We start from the raw sequence: 12,479 nt of genomic DNA, 5'->3' as shown, positions 1-12,479 counted from the left end.
TAATGCCAGCAATAGATAATTGCAACAATTATCTATTAGATCATAGGTACTAATTAACAGATAATTGCGCAACTCCGGAAATCAATAAATAACTGATTCCCCTCAGAGAATGTCTTCTACATTTTTATATTAAAAAGACTCCAGAGTTGTAATGGATTAAAATCCTACGGAAGGGAAAGAAATGGCATCAGCCACTAGTTCTGCAGAAGCGAAAAGTAATACTGATAGAGTTTAGATGGAAATTTTCACTTTGTGTGTTTAGTTTGGGGATTCTTTTTAAATCATTCATACCAGCGATTTAGTTCTTAAGGCTGTTTCTTTGAGATTAAGTGACAGGACTTCTGTTACTCTTTTCTTCTTGGAGTGCTTCTTGATAGTCTTACGTCAACCAGAACTTCTGTCTCTGTCGCAGATGTGAACAATGACCGTAGCTAAGAAGCCCAAATCTTCAAAGCCTAAAAAGCCCTCTTCAAGGCGGTCTGGCAAATCCAAGAAACCAAGTCCTAAAATACTGATGTCACGCACCGCCAACTGGGGCCGGATAGTGCCTGCAGAAGATTCAAGCCAAGTCTCTGTGGCCCAAGGACGTGGAGGTGCTATTTACTGTAGGTCATCTGAAAAATCTAAGGCTTTTGCCCCAAGAGATCTAAGTAAGTGTGCGTTCTATCCTGCCTCCATTGTCTTCAAAGCAAAAGTAGAAAATGCAGTTCTTACTTGTTGCACTGATAGAGAAGGGGACTACTGTGAAGAAAGACTTCAAAAGCGAATCCCCTAAGGCAACTGAAGTGACTGATGTTACAGAAATTAATTTTGATATATTTACAGTCAACAGAGAAATATGGGGAGCTTTTTGTAATGCACAGATTCCTCCATGTCTTTTCTGTTTTGCAGAGAAAAGTGTTTGATTGTTGCTATTCACAGCTTCCATTTTTCACAGGTTTTTTGAAGGATAACATTGCTCAGGAAAAGATCTGGTATCTGTAGGGGTACCGTCATTCCTAGTTCCTAGTTTTTACGTTTTTACCGTATAATTTCAAGTCTAAGTTTGTGGTTTAAGTTATAATAAGGAAAAAAACAGTAGTTGAGTTAATCAGGTTAAAGATTATAGATGGAGAGGAACTTGGCATTAGGTGCTACAAACAGAATGGCAGTTAGCCTTGCCTTAGAAAAACTAAAATGGTTGACTAAAGTTGTTTTTGTTTTTTTTTTTTTTCCCCCAAAACATTGTGTTGACCAGCCAATTTGAATTTGGTGGTATTAAAGCTGTCTGCAATAAGTTTTTCTGGTTTGGATTGTAGCTAGCTCCTCTAGGTGCTCCTGCAGAATAGTATTTTTTTAAATACCTTTCTTCGAAACAAACAAACAAGATCTCTTTTTAAATTTAACTTTCTTGCAGTCGTTAATGATGGAATTGCTCCGCCACAGAGCATTCTTTTTCCACCTGAGAAGATTTGTATGGATTGGCGAGAAACACAAAGTGTTGGAGTTGGCCTGTACAATCTTGGCAACACATGTTTTCTTAATGCTACTCTACAGTGTTTGACCTACACACCCCCACTTGCCAATTACATGCTTTCTCTTGAGCACAGCCAGTCATGTGAGTACTTTCTAACAGTATTTTGAATCTGTTGGATAGCTCTGAAGGTGAAAGAACAGCAGTGATTCTGTGAGATAAGCTTATTTGCCTGATTTTACCTGTAGCAGCTGGCTTTGAGCACTGTATTAGCAGTGGGCTCCGAATAGCATATGGAGTGCAATTAATGCACCATGTTTTATTTATTTAGTTAGTTATTTGTTTGTTTGTTTGTTTGTTTGTTTATTAAAGGATTATTTATTGCTTCATGGGAATAATGAAGTGCATTGGACAGTAATGCATTTGGTAGTAATTTTAGAGAGTAATACATTTTGCAGCCTGTGGAGTTCACATTCCTGTCAGCCTTTACAACTGCGACTTTGCAGTAGTCTTTTAGATTTCTCATCACAACATGCATTTGAATACAGGCTTAGTGGATATTTTTCTTCTGTCAAGTTGTGTGAAATGAAATGTTACAAGACTGTTGGGACATTGGCATCTTGGGAGAATAGAATGTAGCAAGGAGAGTGGATATTGTATCTATAGTTTAAATTGTACTTAGATGTTTGTAGTTCTGGATATTTCGCTGGACTGGGATGCTTTGCTCTTTCACTCTTCAGGTCGTGAACAAGATTTTTGCATGATGTGCACGATGGAGACTCACATTAACCAGGCCCTGCGTTGCACTGTTGATGCCATCGAGCCTACGCATGTTATCAGTAATCTCAGTCGTAAGTGGCTTCAGATGTGTTTCTTTTCGATAGCTTGTAATCTTCAAATAATTATTTGATGTGTCTAAGTGGTTTTAACACTCCAATGAAGAGAGATTTTAGAAATACAAGAATGATTTCATTTTTAAATGAGGTCAATACTATCATCTTCTTATTTAGGAATAGGACAACATTTCCGTTTTGGCAGTCAAGAAGACGCACACGAGTTCTTGCGCTATACTGTTGATGCTATGCAGGAAGCGTGCTTGAACGGAAGCACCGAGTAAGCATAAACAAGTTCACTTTCATACATTCTCTAGCACCTTCTAGTCCTTTATTTACTCTCAGAAATGATCTCTAGCACCTTTTAGTGCCTTATTTACTATCAGCAACGCAAGTCTACATCATCCTTGGTTTTCATCAAACTCTTTGAAGAGTTAATTCTGTGCCTTAAATCTTCTGAGGTCTGATTATAATTTATTTCCAGATTGGACAGATCTTCTCAAGCTACCACCATCATTCATCAAATATTTGGAGGATTTCTAAGATCGAGAGGTACTTGAAAAAATATTCCTGTCCTTAGAACTGATCTGTGTCTTTTGTCGGTAGTAAAGCAGTCTGTAGTTTGTCTAAAGTAGTATCTGTCAACAACTTGAATTTGGACAGTTAGTCTCCTTCACATAATGTTAAGCATTTATATTTTGTTTCCAGTGAAGTGCTTGAATTGCAAAGCAGTTTCGGATACGTATGAGGCATTTCTTGATATCACTTTGGATATAAAGGTAAGATGTTTTCTAAATATAATTCATGATGTTTAAGTACATGCATAACTTTCTAAATTAAACTTGTTTAACTTAAAAAACCAAACCACATATAATGTTAAAACGTAAGAGCTTGGTGGTGCTAAGGAAGTGGATTGGACTTTGTCCTTCCGTGGAACCCATGTAAATAGTCTCCACATTTGCATTGGGTTTAAGGGGAAAGAATTCTCTTTCTGCAAAAATTATAATGCTGTCATACTTCTTTGTTGTTCTACCTCAATATACATCTAATTGTTAGACTGATGAATTTGTCCCCAGTATTGATGACAAAGCACACTGTAGATGCTGTCTAGGCTACTGGAAAAGTATTTGTTCCAAAGTCAAATGCCTTCCAGGTGAGGTCAATGCTGAGCATGCTCTTTCTGCCTCCTTCTTCACAGTGCTCCTAGTAGATCGCTTGAGTATGTTAGTAAGATTCTCTTATAAACTACTAGTATGTCTCTGGAATTTTGAATTACGGTGACTTTGCGCTCTTCTTTCTCGCTGCTCTAGGCGGTTTCGTCTGTTAGCAGAGCTCTGGAACTCTTTGTGAAACCTGAAGAGCTGGATGGAGAGAATTGCTATAAATGTAGCGAGTAAGATTTTGACGTCAGTTTTCTATGTTGCATGACTCTGTTGGACTACCTCTAAACTTTGGATCTACTTACAAGTTTTGTGGAAGTTTATAAAAGACTTGGATTTTTGTTTCCTTGGAGGGGGGAAGTCTTGTTCATAGGCATTCCCTATGGGTTTGCAATTCTCTGGCTTGTATTTTGCCATCAGAATTCAAAAAGAGCTACTTTTGTTCTTTCTATTTATTAGCTCTCGACAGTACTTTTCTTGATGTAAACTGCCCAGTTTCCGTTGTTCTCTGGGCTAGTGGCTAATTTTCACTGCTTACACCGTAGGTCCTACCTTGGAGCGGGCAATGTGTCAAACTGAACTATTTTGTTTCAAAGGATGGCAGATGGTTTCAGTGTCTTTCCAGACAAGCTCAGTACATGAAGACTTCCTACTGTTAAATGTCTCCCTCCTGTAGAATGACCATGTGCTTCTGTTGTATTTTTGATGTTGATAGTCGACCTATGTTGGAGATTATTTGCAATTTCTAGCCCTGGGGACCAAGGCTCTCTCGTTCCGCTTTCAGTATTTGTATTCCCCTTGAAAGCTGAAAGAATGTTTCCAGGATTGGAGTTCAAATAGCCACTTTTGTAGACCAAGAAATGGTACCTTGCCATCCAACCTGGTCATACCCTTTTGTGAGAGATTCCTGTTCCCGCTATGCTCTGAGTTGTTGGGAAAATTGACCTTCTTCTGTGTATTAACAAACCTGACACGCAGTGCATGGGTTTATGAAAAGAAAAAAGACCAACCTATTATGCAAGTAAATATCATTCAAATAGCATAGGCATGCGTGAGACATTAAAAGGAGTTTGTTTTGGGGGCGAAAAAAGAAGATGCCTTCAAACACTTATCTCTGCTTGGTTTTAAGGTGTAAAAAGATGGTTCCTGCATCCAAGAGATTTACCATACACCGTTCTTCCAAGGTTCTCACAATATCACTGAAAAGATTTGCAGATTTCACAGGTGGAAAGATCAACAAGGTATATTTACCACTGTAATGCAACTATATCATTGTGTAATGGGACATCCCCCAAAGCTGAAAGTTGTTAATATTTTCAGACAATAATTGTAGACTAACGACTATGGCTTATTCTTTCTCTTAATATCAATAAAGTTCCCGCTTGACAAGAAGCATATGCTTTCCTCTGAGAAGGCTGATTCATCAGGAAACAGTTCTCTGCAACTTCTAGTCTTAACCGTTGTTTATAGGAAGACTTATTTGTAGTGAATCAGAAATATATTCTAGAAATATATTCTAGAAATCAATTCTAGTCTGTGTTTTTTGGAAGTGTTTTTCTCTGGCTAGTCCACGAAGTACTCTGGGATAATTTTTCTATCTTCTTGATGTCTCTTTAGGAGGTGAAATATCCGGAGTATTTGGACCTGAGAGCCTACATGTCGCAGTCAATGGGAGAACCACTGCTCTATGCCTTATACGCGGTGCTGGTACATCACGGTGTCAGCTGTCACTCAGGACACTATATATGCTATGTAAAGGTAGAAGTCAACAGCATTTCTAACAGGGTAAAGGTTGTGCTGGCAAACCAATTAAAGCATGACTAGCAGCTACTGTTTCTAGGGAAAAAGATTTCATTATATTTTTATTTGACATGTGTGTATTTTGTTCCTATCCGTGATTTCAAGTGGAAAACGTGCAATTCACCTAAAGAAATCGTTGTCTTTATTTGCAGGCTGGTAATGGACTTTGGTATCAGATGAATGATGCTAAAGTAGTGCGTACTGACATTAAAAGAGTTCTTGGTCAGCAAGCTTACATACTTTTTTATATCAGGTAATAACAAATCTTAAAATGTGTTCAGAAGAGATTTCCTTTCCTGTTATTGATATTTTTCTGTTTTGCAAGTGTTTTTCTTGCTATCCCGGGAGAAGATTATTATTTGTCTAATTCAGTTCTGTCTAACCTGAAATTCTCTGTGTCGTTTATTATCTTTTGTTGCTTGGCCTTAAACTGCAGCACTTGTGTAAATTGCTATCTATGTGTTATCTGTAGCTGGCTACTTTAGAGAAGGAGAGAAATGAAGGTCATCTGTGGTGTAAGAATGAATTATTGCTCTGCAAGTGATAGTCTTAGTAGGAAGACTGTTCTCTACTTTTCAGTCTGTAGTCTTGGCGAAGCCTTCTGTAGAGAAGGCTTCCATATCGTATGAGCTGTTCCTCTAAAATGATAGGATGGGATTTAATCCAAGAGTAGGCTGAAAGAAAAACTAAACTACGATCACTGCTCTTTTCTGAAGGCGCTATGATTTGACACTTGGAGAACGTGCGTTTTACTTGCCAGCACCATCTTATCCCTGTTCATTCCCTCCTGGTCAGCAGGGGGCTAATAGTAAGCAGGCTGGATTTCTGGGACCACGACTTCTTCCTCATATGATTAAGGTAATTCAGGGAAGCGGGAGGGCAGATAACGGCACCAAACTGCTAGTGGGTTTGGGGTTTGGTGTGGGGTTTTTTGTTTGGTTTTCGGCATCTTAGTTTTGTTTTCCTTCCCACGCTGCAGCTTTCTTCACAGCCCTCATGCTACAGCCAGAGTCATTCAAACAGTGGTTACTGCTAAATTGTGCAGCCATGCGACTCCATTACTTTATACCTCCAAGACAGCTTTCTAAAGCACAGAGAGCTACGCTCTTTGACTATTTAAGCAGAGTGTACTAATCCTCAAATCATTTAAAAGAGGACTTGTTTTTCCTATCCTCGTCACTTTAGCTAAGACAGGGAAAACTAAATGTCTTATTCCTGAGCACCAGAACGATTACTTCAGGCTTTTCAGGGTATGTTTAAAGGGGAAAATAAATATATTTGGGAATAGCAGCAGGTAATGTTAAGTTGCTTGGCTGTTTTTCAAAGATGATGTTAATTTGATACCAATCTGCAGTAAACCAAAAGCAGGAATTGAATACGCTTATTGGACTTGCATTTATCCTTAAAGGGCAGTGTGTTTTTCTTTTTAGGTGTTAAGACCATTTGTAGAAACACTCAGTAGGAGAGTTTTGTGTTTCAAAATGTTACATGCAGTGTTTGCGTTAATCCATCTTGCAATTTCTTCTTTTTAAATACAGAATTCAAGCCGTTTAAATGGAAATGGATCCATAAAAGAGGACACAAAGACCACTGGTGTCACCCTAAAAAGGCCATCTTCAGCACCACCAATGGCCTGTGTTCAAAACCAGGCAATTACCAGGCCTTCAATTACTGATACGTCAAGAAAACAGAAGATCACCATCAGTATTCACAATAAATTGCCTGCTCGTCAGACTGTGTCACAGCCTGACTGTCTTAGCAGTGCTGTGGAGGATGAAGATCTCTACCAGGCTGTTCCTTCATCCACAATTACAAATTCGGTAATGCAAATGAAGCAAATGCAAACAAACAAAAAAGTTTCTGATGAAATTTTTGTGGAGCCAACAGTGAATGAAAATCCTAAACTCAGCTCTGATAACACAGTCCCTTATGGTGCAGAATCTTCAGGAAAATCTGAGGAGGAGTCAAAGGGCTTATTTCAAAGGAATTGCAATGCAATGTCCTCTAATGGAATTTTGGTTGGAAAGGTAGTCCGTACATTGCAGCATTCCAATTCTTCCTGTCAGAATGCTGACAAAGGAAGATCCCAGCATGAGCTGCCAAAAACAGATTCACTAAATGGTGCTATTAGGTTAGTTACTGAATCTAAAGAAAACGGACTGAAACTTGATGATTCCACTTGCCGAGTTGAACCTGTTAAACCTTCTGAGATGTTCTTTTCTAAAACAAATGGATTGCTTGAAACATAGATTTGCTCCATCGAGAATTTCTCACCTACGATGTATTCGGGAGTGTTTATTGTGTTCCTAATTCAGGTGAAATACTGAGAAAACACAGCACACATGTGATCGTAAGGCTTTGTGGTATTATCCCCTTAGAATTTGCAGACCTGAGCTTACATTAGAACTTGTCAACTTAAGCTCAGCTGAGATAAAAATTCCTAAGTTTCATAAAGTAGATTTTGGGGGGTGAGTTGGGGTTATCTTTGAAGTGTAGATAATGCATACAACTCACAGCGGTCTTGCTTACCATTTAATGGAGACATTCTGACAAGACTAGTCCTCAGTACTACTACAAATAGTATTTTTTTGTCTGCTGACTTGTGCGTTTTAATTGCAGATGCCTGGAGCTATGCCTTCAGTCAATCGAGAAGTCATCACGGAGTCCTTCAGAGCCAGCCAGCTGAACAGCTTGTCAGAGGAAATGAGGTAAAATGAGCACAGTCTGATTAAGACAAGACTTTATGGAAGTTCGTTACAGTTTTATCTGTCTACTAATAGTATTTAATGGAAGGATTTAAATTAGTACAATTCCATACTGTGTGTCCAGTGTCACGAACAGAACTAATGATCAGCACTGAGCATATCACTCTGATGCAGGTTGGTGCCTCAAGGAGAACTTGTGTTCCTTTATAGAATGTTTTTCCATTTTTCTCCACTGTCTGGAGAAACACTGGCTGTTCCCCGCTCGCCCCTATGCCTTTTTTCTCAGAGCAGCAGGTAGAAGGAGACAGATGCATTTGCTTTTTTAGTGCAATGGCTTCAGAAGCAAGAGGGGAAAAAGCACTTTCTCTGGGAGCTGAAGAAGGTGTCCTAATCACAGGAGAGGTTTCTAAATGGCATATCTTTGCGAGGGTTCCTGTAGTCCGGAGGTTTTTGTTTGTTTGCTCGACGTTGGAAGGTTTTACTCTTAATATTCACGTCCTTCAGCAGAAGTGAGAAATGGGTTTTTATTTTATGCAGTGTTGCGGAACCTCCGAAATCTCCTGGGAATGATGAATACCTCGCCCAGTACCAATGTGATGACCATGGAGACAAGGAGAAACCAAGAAGATCAAAAGAACGTGACCTCATTTCAAAAGAAAATGTTTTGTACGGCAAAGAGTCTTGTGAGCCTGGTGAGAAATTGCGGCAAACTTCCTCTCTCAAGTCTGACACTGAATGTAGCTCTAACAATCTTTCTTCCTTAGCTATTGCAGATAGACGCCAAGATACAAAGGACAAGACTAAAACCACTGAGAAAGAGCATTACCGAAGCAAGAGGGAACATGCTCCTAGTGAAGAGAAGGAGAGTCAAAAAGCAGGTCCTTCCAGCAAGAGGAGGTGTTCTCAGAGCGTGGAATTTGTTGAGCAAAAGAGTCACAAGCAGGAGTACTGGGAGGGAAGCAGGTACAGATCTTTCCCTCGTGAAAGAAACAGCCCTGAGAATGGCAGAAGAGCAGTCAAATATTCAAAGTACAGATCTGGCAGCGGAGGAAGATCAGAACAAGGTAGCAATAGGTACTACCGATCCAAAGGGGAAAGAAGTTGGAGCAGAGAAAGATACTATCGAGACGAAGCACGGAGATGGGAAAGATGTGGCTATTACAAGGATTACTATTCACCTCATGCGACAGGAGACAGTAGAGAGAGAAAGTTCTCTCACGGCGATTCAGCCTTTGACAGATCGACTGCAACTTACTACAGCAGGTCACATAAGCATTATCATTACAAAAGCGGATGGCCTCACGGTTCCCTCTTGAGAGAGGAAGATGTACGTCGCTTTGGCACACCCCGAGCAGACTTGCATCGTTGCTCGGTACCTCAGCAACATTCCAGAAGACATTCTCGTGAAAGACATGCGCTTCCACCTGTGTCAGCTCATTTGGAGAACTGTCGCCAGAAAACTGAAACAGAAGGAAACAGAAAAAGAAAATATACCCGTGCAGAAGGTAGTGAAAGTGAAATAGAAAGGAAAGACAGAAAGATAGAAAAGGAGCTTGTAGGTGGTGAAAAAAATGCAAAAATATCACAAGTTCTGGAAGAAAAAGAAGTCTAAGGATAAAGATGGAGAGAAGGATTCCAAGTAAGCAAGGATTCCAGCATACTCCGCATTTTTTATCCTAATTCTTTTCTGGGTGCTTCTCATGTCTTCCTTTTTTTTTTTTTTTTTTTTTTTTTTTTTTTTTTTCCTGGTGGTTTCTAAGTTATTTAGATAGCACCAGCTGGCTGGGGATCATGTTGTTAGGTTGATCAGTGAAGACAGGAAAGCTCTTGCTGAATTGTGTCAGAGCACTAGCTTTGGACCACATAGTTCGAATCACATCCGTACACCATTCCAGATTAGGTTAAAAGATTTTTTCTGCTTGCACGTATTCCAGAGCTAGCTGTTGTTAATGATCTGTGTACAAACCAGGACCTATGGTCCTTCAATCTGACGGCTTAAGTTTGCTGCATCTAAAGTAAGTTGCGTGTGCACAAAGCACCACAAAATAGCTGACATGCTGCAAATCATCACCTGTGGTAAAATAAATCAGGTTTCATATAGGCAACAATGCCACATCTTTTTTTCCCTTTTTAACTTGCATGTTTCTTTCAGACTTCATGATTTGTGTTTCTGTGCGCTCCGCTTTGACAATGCCAATCGCAAGCGTAAGAAAAAGAAGAAAAAGGAGAAGAAAAAGAAGAAAAAGGAGAAACACCAGGAAAGCGAAAGGCTCCTTGGAACACTTAGATCCTCGTTTCCAGAAGATAACGCGGGAGAAGAAGGAAGAATGCCATCCTCCAGATGGCTCTTCATGTCAGTAATGCAGAAGTGAGAGCAGTAAACAACCTTACAAGGAAGGGAAGACTTCCAGTGCAGGCGAAAGCAAGAAATACTGCTCCATCGCATCCAACGACTATACTAAAGGTAAGCGGCCGCAGCGTGTGTGAGGAATTCCTTTTATATTAATCTCGAGATTATTTCAAACAGTCTTGAAGTGCTTGATGACTTAACAGTCTGCAGATTTATTATCAAATCAAAAAAAAACCCCACTTGGTAGACTATTTTTTTCCCAGTTTTGAATGGCCACTAGGAAAGAAGGCCTGAAATAAAGAGGTTAAAGGCAAATGGTTTTCATTTGGTTTGATGATGAAGTGGCAAACAAGAGGAAGAGTTGCAAGCTCCCTTCTTAAATTCAGTCCAGCCAAGTAGGAAAAGTAAATGTGGACAGCTGTATCTTGGCAAAGAAGATAGTAGGGAGCAAGGAGGTTCAGCAGTCAAGATGGAAGGTGATGCCATGAGGCTTAGAGGCTAGTAATGTTCTAATGAACATGGCCAAGTCTTGCGCTGGGCAGCCTGCTTGGGTCCAAAGCCTGCAGTCCTCCCCAAGATGTCGGCGAGGGGCTGGTGAGCCGTTGGGACGGAACCCCCGTTGCCCGGGTTCCCCAAGCAACCGCCCCACTCTCCAGCCACCATGGCAGGTCCAGCAGCCGGCTCCCGCTCCTCCCGGGGCTGCGGCCCTGCTGGCGAGCCCAGCGCCCCAGAGCTCAGCCCAGCGGCCTTTTTCCCACAGAGGGTTTCCCCAGACGGCTTCCGCGGCTTGCGCAGACGCAAAACTCCCCCTTCGTCGTCCCAGCCGTGCCGCCAACGGTGGCTGCCTGGCTGCTGCCCTCCCTCCCCGGAGCGACGGCGCTGCCCTTGCAGCCCCCGCAGGTACCCACCCTCCCCTCCGCGCTGCCCCAGGCCACCGTCTGGCACGTGGTGCCGGGGGTCCAGGGGCAGGTGCTGCAGCTCCCCGCCGGGGTGCAGCTGCCACCTGGGGGGCACCTCCCAGCCCAGGGGCACCACCTGCAGCTTGGGCAGCTCCCCGCCGGGGGGCAGCTCCCTGCTGTGGGGCAGCTCCCCGCCGTGGGGCACCAGCTGCAGCTGGTGCAGCTCCCCGCTGTGGGGCAAAACCTGCAGCTGGTGCAGCTCCCAACCATGGGGCACCAGCTGCAGCTGGTGCAGCTCCCCGCCGGGGGGCAGGTCCCCCACACCGCTCCTCCCTGTGCCCCCGTCCATCAGTGGGGACAGCCCATGGTGACGGGGACACTGGTACCCCACCATGCGCTGGGGCTGGGGCCCAGGGCCGTGCTCCATGGGGAGCTCCTGCACCCCGCAGGCACCTGCCTGTTGCAGGCCCCCGCCCAGCGCAACCCCCCGCCACCCCTCGTCCCGGGGCCTCTGCTGCGGGGGCAGGCGCTCCCCACGCCCCGCACCCTGAGCAGCAGCCGGGGGCAGCTGCCGGAGCCCTGCTTGCACGCCGTGGGGCTCAGCGAGGACCAGGGGCCCCCGCTGCCCGGCCCCACTGCCCCCAAGCCTGCCCAGGCTCCAAGGACCGCCAGCACCCAGACGGCGACGCCTGACGGTGAGTTTGGGGCTGGCACAGCCGGCCGCTGGGCGCCCCACACCCAGGGGCCATGGGAAAGCTGACATCGCCCGTCTTGGGGGATTTTCTTGCTTCGTCCTCAGCGGCGACAGCCCCGCAGGTGCCTGAGGAGCCCCCGCAGCTGCCCGAGCTGGGCCCTGATGCCTTTGCCGAGGCCTTTCCAGAGCTGGCAGGGGACAGCCAGCAGCTGCAGCACATGCAGGACGAGCTCCTGGCCGACCTGGACATCCCCATCCCCGGCATGGAGGAGCTGCTCAGCTGGCTCGATGCCGTGGAGCCCCAGGACGCCTTCCCCGATTTGCCCAGCAGTCCTGCCCTCAGCCGCTTCCTCTCGCAGCTGCCCGACCTCTGCGAGGACATCGAGGAGCCGAGCACGCAGGGACTGGAAGCCACAGGAGCCCTCGGTGAGGTCCCCTCAACCCCTGGGCTGCGCCCCGAGAAGCTTGAGGGTGGGCTGTCGCTGCAGTCCCCCGTCGTGCCAGCAGTGAGCCCCCCGCTCAGCCCTGCAGCCAGTCCCCTGCCCAGTGCGCTTAGGAGCCCCCTACCCAGTCCACCCCTGAGTC

At 43.9% G+C, this 12,479-nt stretch overlaps 2 protein-coding genes across 2 annotated transcripts; both read left to right on the top strand.

The window, feature by feature from the left end:
- Positions 1–421: 421 nt before the first annotated feature.
- LOC309890885 (ubiquitin carboxyl-terminal hydrolase 42-like) lies at positions 422–7,495 on the top strand (the record flags this gene model as incomplete). The annotated part of the gene is made up of 12 exons (XM_082785280.1): positions 422–650; positions 1,397–1,597; positions 2,194–2,304; positions 2,464–2,566; positions 2,771–2,838; positions 2,995–3,065; positions 3,597–3,679; positions 4,576–4,687; positions 5,064–5,204; positions 5,399–5,499; positions 5,963–6,104; positions 6,785–7,495. 12 exons carry the CDS (start codon positions 422–424, stop codon positions 7,493–7,495), a joined length of 2,073 nt encoding a protein of 690 aa, XP_082641406.1.
- A 30-nt stretch (positions 7,496–7,525) lies between these two features.
- Positions 7,526–9,594, top strand: LOC309890884 (uncharacterized protein; the record flags this gene model as incomplete). Its single annotated transcript, XM_082785279.1, is given in 3 exon segments — positions 7,526–7,539; positions 8,939–9,518; positions 9,520–9,594. Coding segments are annotated over 3 exon segments (669 nt in total).
- Positions 9,595–12,479: the final 2,885 nt, after the last annotated feature.

This window comes from Aythya marila (assembly GCF_965140915.1).
Source record: "Aythya marila genome assembly, contig: HAP1_HAP1_SCAFFOLD_167, whole genome shotgun sequence".
NCBI classification, from domain to species: Eukaryota; Metazoa; Chordata; class Aves; order Anseriformes; family Anatidae; genus Aythya; species Aythya marila.
This window is presented reverse-complemented; position numbering and strand designations above follow the sequence as displayed.